The 15450-nt window shown below is 43.3% G+C and overlaps 1 protein-coding gene across 2 annotated transcripts in view; it reads left to right on the top strand.

The window, feature by feature from the left end:
* The first annotated feature begins 645 nt into the window (after positions 1–645).
* Positions 646–15450, top strand: part of Gask1b (golgi associated kinase 1B) — a 51132-nt gene continuing 36327 nt past the window's right edge. The window contains exons 1-2 of one of the 2 annotated variants that reach the window (XM_060378472.1): positions 646–851; positions 1345–2691. In XM_060378472.1, coding sequence (XP_060234455.1) covers positions 1788–2691 — 904 coding nt within the window. In that variant the 5' untranslated portion in view covers positions 646–851; positions 1345–1787. The remainder of the gene's footprint in view (positions 852–1344; positions 2692–15450) is intronic. The other variant, XM_060378473.1, reaches the window with a different exon arrangement.

The raw sequence follows: 15450 nt of genomic DNA on the forward strand, positions 1-15450 counted from the left end.
TGCAGAAGCAAAGAGAATGTGCGCAGTGAGACCCCAAGGTCTTCTGCTCCCGCCTTTGCGCCAGGACGTGCAAATGACCCAGACCAACCACTAACCTGTTTTCAGAAGACCTCCAGACAGGAGTCTGGCGCCTTCCTTCCTGTGCTGCTGCTGCTGCTTCTGCTGCTGCATGCTCTCACACAGCACAATGCCTCCCCAGCTCCCACACCTCCACCTCATGCTTCCATTTCCCTCCTCACTTCAGTGACCCCCTTCTTAGCTTTGTCTTCACTTCCTGGCCCTTCCTTCCCAGAATTGCTGGGAGATAAGCGTTAGTCTGCAAACAACCTAGAGGTAAGGACTATTACCTCCTCTTCCCAGTTCCCATCTCTGTACGGTCATGCAGGGGTCAGCGGCACTCCTCATTTTACAAGGTATTTATTTGGCAAAGGAATCTTCACCAACCTCAGCAAACACTTCAGGGCAGTTCAGCTTCCCAAGGCTGACATTTCTGTGTCGGTTAGCAAACTCGACACTAGAGGGCTCCCAGCGGTTGAAAGAAGCAGAAAGTTGAATGAAAACTGGCTTCAAACTGTGTTTAGAGAACTAAGAATTAAATTTTATTTATTTAATTTTTTTGGTCATCTTTAAAAAGAACACCACGTGTTTGAAAATGCTGCAGCAGCCAGTTTACAAATCCTTTCGCCTTGCTGTTAGAAGGCGGCGGCTTCTGAGACTGAGCTGAGATGTTTGAAAGGTCGAACACTCTTGACCATGAAATATGTTCTCCTCACGTGCCTCAGCCTTCCAAAGTTCTGCGCACTAGAGTCAGGGACTCCGCTCTTCCTGGAGCTAAGCGTGGGGCCAGCTGAGTAAGTAAAGTTTTATTTTTCTTTTTAAACTAGTTTCTTCCTTTACTTAAAAATGTGAAGGAAAAAAATTAAAAAAAAAAAAAAAAAAGAAACAGCCCAAACTGGAGATTCTTTTTTTTTTTTTTCATTGTGATCTCTTTAGTAGAAATGAAAAGTCACTGGATTTGTGGAGTGTGTGTGTGTGTGTGTGTGTGTGTGTGTGTATGTGTGTGTGTGAAACTATACAGACATTAAGGGTAGGTAAGTGACAATGTAAGATAATGGAACACATTGTGGAGACAATTTGGGACATTTCTGTTAAGAGAATGTGTTGAAATGTGAGCTCACTGCTCGGTGTTTTTGCCCAAGCAGTTTAGACACACCTGATAAAAAGCAAGGTGCCTAGAAAATCTTCAAAAGTTAGTTATCACATGCCTTGAGTTGTTTTTCAGTCACAAAGAGGGGGTGTGCAGGGGAGCCGAAGCTGATGACTTTTTAATGTTTTGCCTCACAGATGTAGTGGCTTCGACTACAGGCCATCGAATGCTCTTTGCAGCTTGTTGTGTTACTTTAAAGTGAAATCAGACGCACACTCCTGTCTAGTTCCTGTGTTTTAAACTTCACACCAAACTTGGTAGTACTTATGGAGGGAAAGGGTTACTCGCCTCTTTCCTCTTGCAGAGGAACTGAAATGGGTTGAGACGGTGACTCAGTCAACGTTGTTTCCATTCATTCCCAGAGGCAGCCCTCCTGGGGGAAGGAAGGCTGATAGGAGTTTAAAGGCTTGTGGTGGCCGGTGCACAGAGCGCTCCCGGCGCCAGCAGCGCCCCTTGCCTGTTGGAGACCACTTAGGTATTGAAGCGGACGGGGCAGCTGGATTCAGGAAGCCATGAATCATGTCACCAGGAGGCAGCTGCGGACTTTAAACTCTGTTCAGCATGTGGAAGCGGCAGAGAAATGACCTGTCCAGACAAGCCGGGGCAGCTCATAAACTGGTTTGTCTGCTCCCTGTGCGCCCCACGAGTGTGTAAGCTCTGGAGCAGTCGGCGTCCCAGGACCAGACGGAACCTCCTGCTGGCCACTGCCTGCGCCATCTACCTGGGCTTCCTGGTGAGCCAGGTGGGCAGGGGATCCTTCCTGCACGGGCAGACAACTGACAGGGGGCCACCCCGCAGCGACCTCTCTAAGGTACCCTTCCCGGAGATCCCCCTGGATGGGACCCTGGCCCCTCCAGAATTGCAGGGCAATGGGAGTACGCTGCAGCCCAATGTGGTGTACATTACCCTGCGCTCCAAGCGCAGCAAGCCAGCCAATATCCGCGGCACGGTGAAACCCAAGCGCAGGAAGAAGTACGCAGTGGCATCTCTAGTCCCTGATCAGGAGGCGCTGGTTAGACCATCCCTTATACTGCAGGAAGTTCCACGGGCAGCAGATGCTGAAGTACCTGCCTATGTTCAAGGTTACCTGACCAAGGTTGGAGAACGACCCTGGAGAGTCCTGCGTGGTCCTGGAGTCAGAGCTGGGGGTTCAAATTTGCGGCAACCTAGAGTGCGAGAGAGCAACATTAGGATATACAGCGAGAGCGCCCCCTCATGGCTGAGCAAAGATGACATCCGCAGAATGCGCCTGCTGGCTGATGCTGAGGTGGTGAGCATCCTGCCAGCGGTCTCTAAGAGTGGTGCCCGCTTGCTGGTGTTGGAAGGGAGCACCACAGGCTCTGACTCTGGCTGCGGGCCTAGCCCCTGTGGACTACTCAAGCAGCCCCTGGACATGAGTGAAGTGTTTGCCTTCCACCTGGACAGGATCCTAGGTCTCAACAGGACCCTGCCATCCGTGAGCAGAAAATCAGGGTTCATCCAAGGTAACAGATTCACTTGCTTCTTGTTTGCAGCTGCTGGGGATTTGGGATCATTTTCTTTTTTCCCTCACTCTCTAAATGCTTTTCCCCACCCACGTTTCCCATTTGGACGGCAGCAGCGTCGACTTTCCATATGCCTGGCATTCTTCTTTCTCCCAGTCTGGTGATGTGAGAGTCCCAGCGCATGGCTGTGCTGGGCATGCTAGAGGAAGACCACACTGCAGTCTTTGCTCCCCATTTCCTTCGCTGCACTTTTTCGAGGCATATTAAATCTAATTAAAGCCAACAACAGTTTGCAAGATGGCAAGAAGCCAGGGTGGCGGTACAGAACTTGCTGACAGCCCCAACTATCATTCCCGGTTTCTGTGGAAATTTCCTTCCTAGGACGGTTAAAAGAATAAGGCGCGCAGGGCGAGGTGTGTGTAGGACGGGAGTGAAGAGAGACAATGCCTCGGTGGTGAAAGGACTGGAGGTTTATTCTCAACACACACATGGCGGCTCACAACCGTCTGTAATTTTAGTTCAAGGGTCTCCAACACTGTCTTGCAGGCACCAGGCATGCATGTAGCACACACACACACACACACACACACACACACCACGCACACATACACACTAAGACGAGAACTTCTCTGCATAAAATAAAGGTTAAAATAAAAAAGGGCAAAGTAAGTTATCAAATAGAAGCTGCTTCAGAACTGACGACATAAGAGCCAATCTTTTTACTTCCCGTGTATCCAATGGACTCAGCCTCTTTATTTAATAAAGAAAATAAGGTGAAATGGTTGGCTCTTTTAGAGTGTATACTAACTAGCCATGTGATTTCTTCAAACTTCATTGTTTACTGAGCCTGATTTCCAAAGCTGTGCCTTCCTGGAACACAAAGGAAGTATTTAGGGAGTGTGGCTTGTAGCTGAAGTTTGCAGAGCTGGTCCATGGAAGTGGTAATGCCACATAGATGATACTCTGAATAAGGATGCCATGTTCGGGCTAGAATCCGAAGTACATTCAGTCAGGGGCTTGTGTTGGAATGTAGAACAATCCATATGCTACAAAATAAATCCAAGCTGAACTGTTACAGGATCTTTCTTAAGCTATGAGGTGTCAATAGTGTCCATCTCATGAGGTTGCTGGTAGTTCACACAGAAAACAGTTCTTGGCACAAACTAAGCCTTCAGTAAATGCTGGCTATTGCTGTTATTATACTAAGTACATGAAGTACCAAGTTCATTGAGCTGTGTTGAGCCTTCAGTCCTCAAAGGTCATTTTCTCCTGTGAAAAAAAAAAACTAGCAATAAAACTCTGCTCTCTTGACTGTGCCTAATTCGTGCCAGGATTCCTCTTTAGCTATTTGATTCTGTTCCCTGGGTTTCTAGCATATCAAAAAACTGAGATTCAGTATGAAGAATTCTTTGGCATGGTCCTCTCTCCATTCATACCTAAGCAGCAGTTGAAATAAATCAATAAGGTCTCAGTCACAGCTCAGTAAAATGCATTAAATCCCTAGGATGTCGTGTCAAATGGCTCCAGTGGTTGCTCTGTTCTCTCTTCAGTGTTTTCTTCCTTTGGCTTTTCAGAGCTGTGATGTCAGATCAGCTTCCCCAGGAGCCTATAAAATGACTCACACGCAGCTGCACATCATCTTATGCATGTGGGTTGTTACAGTGAGGCGAGTGACAGGAACAGACCAGTTCTGACATGCAAAGGGCACTCTCAGGATTCCTCTTTCTGTGTTGCTTTTTCCCTCCTGATTTCCATTGAGTGTGAATTTCCTCTGTCTGGATCTCCTATTCTTATCACAGTTCAGGCTTAGTTTTACACGAGCATGTCTGAGCTCTGGTAGAGATCTGGCCCATTCTATGTTATCATAATGTGTCATCTTTCCTTCCCACTAGTTTTTACGTCTGGGAGGCAGTGATGTTTCCTGTACTTTCTGTTGTATGTCTGGATCCTATTGGTGTACATAGCATACTGCAAATACTCAATGAACATGTTGAATGAATGGGAATTCCTTCTTGCCTTGCTCCTTTGATGTTAAACAGTCAATCTGTATCTGCCTCCAGCTTTCTAATGCTAAGGACAAGTATTAGCATTTTTATCCTAAATTTAGGCTGGGGTCCATCTGGAGGGCTTCGTTAAAAGTTTCCTGTGCAGGCTGATAACAAATGGTAGTCTCCTCACAGTACAGATAATAAGGCTTATGGATGTTTTATGCTGAGGACCACCAGTGGGGCGTGTCGGTATTATGCTAGAATGATCTGACGGGCTTTTTTGTGAGAGGAGCAATAGGATTTCTTTAGGCATTGTGGTTGCGTCTAGAAGTACATCTTCTTGTATGGAAGAGAGAGTAGGTAGTTGGCAAATCTTGTACGTAATCTGATCTTGTCCGTTTCTGTTCTTTGACCTTTAATCGTGTTTATGAAAACATGTTATGTCTTGTACAAAGAATGCAGCTTGTCTGTAGTACAGTGTTAAGTGTAGCTCTTTGGGTTTCCTCACTGACTCTTTCCAAGAATCTTATGTGGTTGACATTTTTTAAAAACCTTAATTTGAGATGAAAGAAAAGTAAGTCTGTTGGGGGTCCTAAAAAGAGAATGAATTCTTGAGACCATAAAGAATTCAAACTCTTTTTTTCCCCTCCATATTTGTATTTTAAATTTCTAAGTCTCCCTCATTTTCACCAATCAGTTCTCTAAACAAATCCTTTAAGGACCTATAAGGTATGTCTTTTTCTGTACATGTAGTTAACAATCAGAATCTAGTTATTAAGTACAGTATCACAGGCGACCAATACTCATGCACACATACAGGCTGTGGAAACACCTGTCAAGGGAGCAGAGGCCTCCCTCCACCATAACTGACTCAGCAAATGCTCTTTCTAACAAGCGCTTTTTTGTTTGAAGAACTGTGTTTCCATTTTCACATTAAGCACACATAAAAATTTTTGGAGGTGAACTCAAGTCACATGGACCTTGGGAGTCCATGATAGGAAATGGATGAATGTGGAGGTTGAAGGCCAGAGCAAACAAGCACTTTGATTAAAAGCACATGAACAGAGAAGGCTATAAAATATTTCTAGGGAGATGCAAAGGAGAAACCTGAATGATTTGCTCATTCTGGGTCTCACAGTTCAATTTCTCCATTGATTCAGTCCAACGATAAGTCCCCAATTACAGATACATCTTATCTCACAATAGGTTTATGTACTGGAATTAGAAGATTCACTTAACCTATGTCTAACCTATGGAATCATGGCTCAGCCTGTCCCACCTTAAGCATGATCAGGTAGCTCCCAGGAATATTTGCCTTAGCCTATGGCTGTGCAAAATCATCTACTGGAACACCTGTTTTGTAATAAAGGTTCACATACACAGAGATGTGTGCTTCAGACACCCGACAGCAGGTAAAACACAGTATTCAAGTAATGCCTGCAATTTAGCATGCTGGAGAGAGTTGGTCGCCTACACGCACAGTCAAATGCTTAACTGGGGCTTAGTGCTTCTAGCTGGCATTTCTAGAAAGCACCTCCAGATACTACTAGTCCTGGGAAAGATCAAAACTCAGAATTCAAAACACAATTTCTACTGAAAATTCTCATACCAACCTAAAGTTGAAAAAGTTGTAAAGTAATTTGAGCCGTGGTATAGAGACTCTGAGTACAGACTATGTTAAGTGCATGCTTTTCAAGATTAAAAAACTAAAAGATATGCATATGTGTGTCTGAGTATTGGTATATGCCTGTGGATGTGGTACCCCTGGAGCTGGAGTTCCATGTGGGTTTGAACTGCCTGATATGGTTGCTGGGAATGGAACTGGAGTCTTCCACAATAGTGATAGGCTCTCTTAACTACTGAACCATCTCTCCAGCCCTGTCTTCACAGTTTGAAAAGTTCATAAAAGTAATAGTGATTCAATCATCACAGAATTATTAGCTCAGATTACTCTTGGACCAGTTCTTGGCTGTAGAATGATACACTTGTAATGAATCTTTTTGAATATGTGTGTGTGTGTGTGTATGTGTGTGTGTGTCTATATAGACCTCTTAGGGAGAACAAGAAGTTGACTAGACACTCACATGGGAAAAGAGCAAACTTTACCATGGCCAAAGGCTGATAGACCTAACCTGTAACCTATAAAACTGGTTAAGACCAACAGGGTCCACTGAGATGACGCATAAGTGTCCTCTACTCCATTATTAAGACATCACCAGATGCGCCCTTGCCTGGCAAGTACAGGGTCCTTTCTTCAATATTAAGCAACAAAGCAAATGAATAAAATATCAGTAATATCTGATACGTAGAGTTAGTAATAAGTATAATAGTAGTAAGTATAAGTAGTAATAAGTATAATAAGTGCAATAGAATAATATTGCAGCAGATTCTTTGTTAGTGCATCTTCCTGCGTCTGACTCTGTGAGGAAGGTGGGCAGTCACATATTAGGACAGAAAGTTGCAGAAAACCCCGTAGGGCAAAATTCTTTTCCGTTCCCGGAATTCCTTGCTTTTCTCCACCTTAATTCATGAATAATCCTTTCCTTTGTTAAAGTTTGTCCGAGAAACCAGTTCTCTAAAATCCAGAGGATCCACCCACCAGCTTCCGCTTTATTTTAAGCAGGAAAATTCTGAAGTGATATAAGTGTATAAATTTCTCACTCTGAAGCGGGGCTGGCTTGCCTGGCCTCTGTAGAAAAGAATGCCCTCAGTCCTGATGCGAGTTGATGTGTGTGGGGAGGGGGGCTTGTGGAGGAGCTCCCCTTTTCTAAGGAGTGGGGGAGGGGCATAGGGAGAAGAGGGAGAGAGGGAGGAACTTGAGGGAGAGGAGGGAAGTGGCTAAGATGAGCATGTAAAGTGAATAATAAAAAAAACTCTTGAAGCCACATGGCTAGTGATTAGTGAAGACGGAACTTGTTCTTGGTTCTTCACAGGCTAATTGTTCCACAGGTTCGTTTACAGGTTGCTTCTGTAAACCAACCATATGTTTTGAATACTATCTGGGACAGTTATGGGATAATGACCAAATGTTACAAATTTAACCATCATAGTTTCTGATTGTGCTACTATGTCAACATATTTATTTTTTCTTTTCAGTTGAACAATATAACTCATAATATTTTTGGTCAGGGAAGGAGTATTGATGTATTACTCTGAGCATTGCTATACTTATTTTTAAATAAAAGGTAAAATTCTGATATTTAACAGATTTTCTTTTTTGGTGTGAAAAGCCATGCTCGTGAAAATATTGCTGAACATATTAATTTGATTTCTGCCTCTCTTTTCTTGCACAAGGCTGTTAAGTCATTGGAAAGGGCACCAGGTACTTCATGGTCTTGTTTGATATAGTCAGATGACATTTTGAAAAAAAAATATTTATCTAAGCTAACACAAAGCAGACTATGATCATGTGAAAATCAACGCACTTGTAAAGGAAACTCAGGGCTGGCAGGATGTCTCAGCAGGTAAAGGCATTTCCTGTCCAGCCTGATGATTCCAAGTTTGATTTCTGGAACTCCAATGGTGGAAAGGGAGAAACTGCTTCTCAAAGTGTCTTTTAACCTCAGCAAGAGCTCTGGTATGTGTTTGTTCTCTCCCTCAAATAAATTAACAAACAAACGAATAAATAGAAGATAGATAGATGATAGATAGGTAGATGATTTGATTGAAAGATGATTGATTGATTGATAAATGTATGGAAACCCAGTGCCCTCTGTGCCATCTGAATTAGTAGCTTTGCCAAAGCTTCCCTCAAGTCTGTGCATATCTGTGAATGGGACTTGGGAACACCCTTTGGGTAGCATTTAAGCATCTTGCTATTTTTCATGCCCAGCATGGGAGATGCATTCTGTATGCTTTATTTTTAGGATGCTGTTTTATTGCCATGGAGCTGTCATACTGAATTAAGGGAGGCTAGTTCCAAGAATTCTGTGCAGCGAGCTGCTGCTTAGATGACAAACTACAGGCACCCCACAAACTTGCATTTAAATTCACTGTGGATCCCAAGTTGCTTACTGTTTCCCAACTTGCATTGCCTCTTCTTATTACAGAACAGGAGAAGTATACTGTGTGCTTTTTTGTCTTCTGAGCTTTACTGCAGCAGTCCTGGGATTCCTCCTAGCTGGTGTACGAAAAGGCAGCTTTGCTTTTCCTGTTGTTCCAGGGGTCAGGTAGAGATGGAATGCTTTTGCTTAGAGTTCTGAGAATGTCTTCACAATTTGAAAACACACTGGGGCTGAATCCTACAAACCCTTGACATGTCTGCAAATGTTCTTAAAATATTTATTTAGAAGTGTATAATCATGTTTTATTCTTGAAATTTCTGCTCAAAAGCACATTCTGTTCTTTATCAGAGAAGCCCCAGGGCTATTTCTTTAGCAATCAAATCGAGCTGGCCAGCTTAATACTTGCATTCACTTGGGGACAAAAGTTTACTGAGCATCCCTTCCAAGCATCGCTCACTGGCTGGCTGTAGTGTCCTCTTGTTTGCCCATTACATACCTTCACAGACACACTGGAGACCTGGTAACCTTCTGCTGTGCATCTGGAATTTCTTCCCTGATCTCACACTGGACTGGGACAGAAGTGGCAGTGAATGGTTGTCATGGTATCTGCACTGCAAATGTGTGCCTTAATGTCAAGCAAATCTACTCCTCTAGGATTATATTTATTCCTTATATGCATCACTGTCCACTTTATACTAGTAATTCTTTCAGTCCTCGGGGCTGCATCCCTGTTCAGTATTGTGACTGTTCTTGTCGACCTGACCTCACTGAGTCTTGTGAAAGTGACTCTGACTGCCTGGCTGCAGGCTTCATGGCAGCATCCCCTCAACTCAAGGCCATGACCTCCGCCTGTCTGAGCTGAATGTGCTGCTGGGCTCTGGATTGGTAGAAGGACTGCACAGGTTCAGTAGGTCCAGACAACCTTTCCTGCCTTAGTTAAAGGGTAATGCTTACGACTACAGCACGATTCAGCTTTTATCAGCTCAGTCTACTGGCATTTAATTTTGTCAGTGAAGCACTGCCCCCAAAATGGGGTAGGGAGTAGGACTTCTAATTTAAAAAGCTGTACTCAAATAGGGTATACTGGCAGTAATGAGGCCTGAGTTTGATTCTGGATTCAGTCACTTACTGAACCTTATTTTTTATTAGCACAATAATGATAATGAGTAGGATAATGATATTTATAATACCATTTAATCTGTCTTGTCATTAAAATTGACTTGATATAAATATTTGTGTGTATATATACATGTATATAATAAAATATTTATAATAGTGCTTACTGCATATTTATAAATGTGATCCTTTGTTTTCATTTAATTTCTAAGCTGATTCAATGTCTTGCGGCATGCTCTTTAGATTGTCGTAGTTTCTCCATTTTTCCTTGCAATAAGCAAATGGGCACTTAAATGAACTCAGAGAGAGTCCTGCAGCCGCAGTGTGCGATGCCATTCTTCCTGATTTCTGGAATGAGAACGCTTTCCACACACTGTCTCATGAAGTGCTGCAAGAGTCTTATCCACGTGATTTTCTCATGGTACAAATTTCCTGTGGTGAAATGGAAGCTTAAAAGATAACACAGGTCCCCAGATGACGAGTAGTGAAAGTGAACTACAGATATGAGCTGGGGAATTCAGTAGCTTGATCCCTCAGCAGCCTTGTGGCCTCTGTGATCAGTCATGTCACAGGAGGGCCTCTAGAGACTGCATCCCATTCCTCAGCCACGCAGACTGCAACCTGCTTTCAGCAGCCTTATGGTCTCGTTTCTCCTGAGTGTAGCCCTAAACTCCTCATGGTTCCCAGCTCCTATCCGTGGCCTGAGGTCAGCAGGTGTGTGTTCCTGCCACACTGCTCTGTTCCTGAGTTCTGTAGCGTCATGGATGTGTGAGAGTCAAGTTCCAGCTGGACAGAGTGAGAGTACGGAAATCTCTGCACACCAGATCTGTTTCTCAGCTTTTCCTCTGGTCTTTCTCATTCATTTTGAGGGAGGCCACTGAAATCGAAGATTACTGGGGCCTCACAGCAGCTACATTTTTACTCCTCCATTAGCCACGTCTTAGAACATAAAAGTTTTATGAAGACATAAGGACATTATGAAACAAGTCTTTTTTTTTTTTTAATGTGCCTCAATTGTTATATTTACGTAGTTGTGTGTGTATCAGAGGACGACTTCCAGGAATTGTTTCTCTTTCTACACAGTGTGATCCAAGGCTCAAACTCAGGTCATCTGCTGTGTACAGAGGGCATTTTAATCCATGGAACCATCTTGCTGATCTGGAATTGTCTCCGACAGGTCCCTGTGTATAGTTGTAGGAGCTGGGATAGGTGTAGAAAGGTCTGAAAGGCTTGTGAAGGCAGTGTGTACTCAGGAAAATGCAAGTAGTTTCAAACTGGAGACTGGGATTTAGGGGATGAACTGAGAGAAGTCTGTTTTAGATGGGCAGTAGGTTCTGTGTCCTGTCAGGACTGTGGATTTTGTCTTCAGCATGTGGAGGACGGGGAATAATTGAGGGTGTTAGAGAAGGGAGTGGTATGCTTCAGCTTGTGTTAGAAGGTCATTCTTGTTGGAACTTAACTGCATAAACACCAAGACTCCCCAGGCTAGGTTATCCGAAGGTAAGAAGGGCTTCACCTCCCAAATGTGAGTGCTTGTAGAGCCCAGCCCCTTACCACATCACCACCACACCCAGAAGCCAATCTGATTTCTGAATTATTATTTATTATTATTTGACATAAGGTCTCTCTACACAGCCTTGGCTGTCCTGGAACTCACTATGTAGATCACGCTGGCCTCAAACTCAAGAGATCCAACTGCCTCTGCCTCCTGAGTGCTGGGGTAAAGGTGTGTGCTGCCACACCCAGCCCTGATCCCTGCATTTTAAAATAAACACCCAGGAAGGGCAAACCTAGGGGTTTCGTTTGTGTGGTCAGAGACTCTTCAGGAGTGGTGGCCAGCGCTGCTCTGTAGGCAGAGGTCAGAACAAAAGTTAGTTTTTAAAGTGGAGCTGATGGCTTCCATCGCTTAGGCGTGTCACGATGGACAAGTCACAGGACGTTCTTCCAGGTTCCTGGGCTGCACACTCACCTTGAGCAGGTGAGCCTTAAAGAAACACTGGGATGAGCTGAGCTCTGTCCAACCCAGAGAAGGCGTGTATGGTGTGAGTGGTAGGTATCCGAATACACAGACTTTTCTTTTTTTTCTTGCAGAAGTGGTTTAAATTACCAAGAAATCTAATGCCTCTTTAATTTTAGTTTTAGTTGATAATTGTGTATACTTTTGGGTTATAATTAGATGCTTTGATATATATTTATGATGTGGCATGATTAAAGCAGGCGGATTAAACCTATCGCTTCAGATACTTTGTAGCTCCTCATAATAAAAACACTTTAGCTTTTTTAAAAAGCAATTTTGAAATACACAACTCATTATCATTATAGCCGCCGATCTATGCAACAGATCATGAATTTTTAAAAATGTTCTCTTTCTCATTCTCATATGTTTGTACGTGGGAGTGTTCTCACCCAAGCACTCACGAGAGGTAGATGTCTTGTGTCTTCTGTGTTCCTCTGAGACAGGGTGAAGTTGGTGCTCACTGTTTTGGCTAGACTAGCTGGAACTTCTTACTCCTGCCCCCACCCCTAACCCTGCTCATAGCCCTGAAGCTGAAAGCACTTGCAGCCACACCTGGAACTCAGGTCCTCAAGTTTGTAGAGCAAGAGCCTTGTCCACTGAGTCTGGAGATCACTGAGTCTTCTTTATTCCATCTGACTGAAACTTTGTGTTCTTTTTTTTTTTTTTTATCAACATGCCTCACCTGCCCCCAGTCATTTATCTCTTCTTCCTAGACTCTAGCAACAAAGACTTTCTCCTCTTCTAAGCGGTAAGATAGTTTAGTGTCTAGATATGGGGTCCTGCAGGGTCTGCTTGTCTGTTTATCTTGCTTAGCTCAGGTCCCTTTCATTCATGCTGTCCTGTGACAGCATTTCCCTTGGTGTAGACTGAATAGTATTCCGTCATGCAGGCGTGGTAGCACACGATGGTGGTCATGCAGGTTGCCTCCCCTGCTTGGCTGGGGTGAGTGATGTTTCTCTGAAATGGGAGAGCAGACTCTACACATATGGAAACGACATAATCTTGTCTCTCTACTCTTTCTCCTTCAAAACGAACAAACAAGCAAACCTTGTAAAGCCTTATGAAGATTTATTTCCTTGTCAGACTTGTCAGGCTGGTGTTCCGCTGCTAAGTCTTGCTAGATGGGTTGGGAAAGCTCTCTCTGCGCCTCTTGGGTAGGTTAGTACTGAACTCGGAGGGCTGGGTCTTGCCTCTGGTCCTGAAGAGACAGTGGTGGCTTCCGGATATAAACAATGGGGTGCAGCTCTTTTTGTCTGCTTCTTAGCAAACTCCTCTGCGTGATCTGTGAATTTCAACCACTTGCCTCAGTGCCCAGTCTTCAGTCTTTCACTATTCCTGTCCCCGCACTTATTCACTTGGCTTTTTAAAAATTATTGAAATCAGGCTGTATGTGTCTACCTGTTTGATTGTATTAAGTTCTAAGGTCTCTAAGGCTCAGCTCTTGCCTGGAACCCCAGAGAGCTTCATAATAAAGTCCCTTTTTCAATATATTTCATTTATATTTCTTCTACTCCAAACTTGGGAAGTCTACAAAGTAAATGACACTTTTAAATACTCATTAAATGAATAGACGAACTAACAATACCTAAGTCCGGACTACAAGTGAAATTCTATTGAATCCTTCTAACTCACTCACTCCTCTCTCGAGGCTAACCCAAACCTTACATTTCTATTTGGGACTCTTGCATACATTTAGCTCATCACACTCACCAGCTTCAAGCTGAGAGATTTCACCTGCCTGGGCTTTAGTCACATTGTGTGCATGTAGACAACATTATACAGTTATATTGATGGAGTAGGTTGTATATATGTTGTTCAAGAATATATATGCATACAATAACAATTAATGCAAAAAGAGTCCATAAATGTAAAGGAGAGTGGGGAGGGTATATTGGAGGGTTTGGAGGAGGAAAGGGAAGGGAGAAATGTAATTATATTGCAATCATGAAATAGAAAGAGAAATAGGTGGAATAATAGTGTGTGTGCCTGTATGTACATATATAACCTTCGAGAGAGAGGCGGGGAGAGAGAGATTATTTGCAAGATTCTTGGGAATGCTAGGCAAAGCATCTACCGGTGAGCTCAAGCCCACTTCCTTGGTATTTTGATATAATATCTCTTTCAAGTAGTTTAGGCCATGTAGTATAAACCAGGCTGCCATGAACTTAAAATGCCATCGCCTCACTTTCTGTATGTTGGAATGAGGTCGGTACCACCACACTGAGCTCCAGTCAACACTTTAACAGATTAATTATTTTAATTTATGTGTGCCCTTGTGTTCATATGTATGCATGACCCATATGTGTTGGTGCCCTTGGAGGCCAGAAGAAATAAGATCCTTGGGAGCTGGAGTTGTAAGAGTTTGTGAGCTGCCAGATGTGGGTGATGCGGGCGATGGGAAGTGGCCTTCGACCCTCTAAAGGAGCAGCAAAGCTCAACACTGAGCCATCTTTCCAGGCCATATATATATGGCCAAACCCATATATATATATATATATATATAAAATTTTGTATAGCATATTATATAACATTATATATAATAATCTAAAATATATAATTATGTATTTTATAGCATATTAATATATTTTATATAACCTTTATTAATTGTTCAAATCGTGCTTTGCCAGGTCCTGCGGAATAATGGAGTTGATAGGACCTAACAAGTTTTTGTACCCAGATCCTTTCTACCAGGCCACCGGGGCAGGGCGCATGAACACTGTCCTGCTCTTTGCAGGGGGACAGCCTGTAGTCTAAGGCTTTCTGTCGGTGACTCACTGATGCTTGGGGCGGAGCCCATGGAATTTGTTCCTACCATGAAGATGCTCCCCTGGTGTTGACTGCCCATGTTTTCTTTCCTGGATCTGTAGAGCTGTGTTTACCGACGGGCTCAGAGCTGGACTATTACTTCCTTTTAGTCTCATTCACAAGGAGTCTTGGAACCTGGCCCATGTGATAGAAAGGACTTTTGATTCACAGCTCAGAACGCTTTTGCTTATTTTTGTCTGGTGATAAATACAGGCAGACATTCAAACTCCACCAGCATGCTTGGCCTGCCTGCATAGTGCAGCAAAGCCAGTCAGCCAGTGTTTAAAGCGAAGACATTTAATACATGTAGACAAAGGAGATTGTATAAAGCATACATTCTTGGTTAACTTTCATGTCCATCTTCTCCAGAGAATGTCTTCTTTGTGCTATTGAGTAAAAGAAAAAAAAAATGACTTGAGAGAACATCAAAATTCTGAGGAGATAGTCAGATATTAGAAGAAAGGAGTTTTACTGGCAAGTCTCATTTTTAAGATAGCTGTGTAACCTTTAATTCACACGGACATCCACACATCTGTTAAAGGCTGTTTTCCCACCACTCTGACAGTTAGAATTTTATCTCTTCACCATTAAGATTTCTCCAGAGAGCACAGCACTGCATCATTTTGACAAATCTGAATGGGAGGAGATGAACACTGTTCATTTCAAGAACCCTTCAGGGCAAACGCCTTTAACCGGGCTCCTGTTTTCAAAGACCATTTTCCCATCATCACTTCATATCTATAGTGTTCCTTTACTCCTCCTTAAAGCTATATTTTATATAAAGTGGAATTCTCCCGTCAGTGGCACCCACACTCTGGGATCTGCAGCC

Source organism: Meriones unguiculatus, chromosome 2 (genome assembly GCF_030254825.1).
Source record: "Meriones unguiculatus strain TT.TT164.6M chromosome 2, Bangor_MerUng_6.1, whole genome shotgun sequence".
NCBI classification, from domain to species: Eukaryota; Metazoa; Chordata; class Mammalia; order Rodentia; family Muridae; genus Meriones; species Meriones unguiculatus.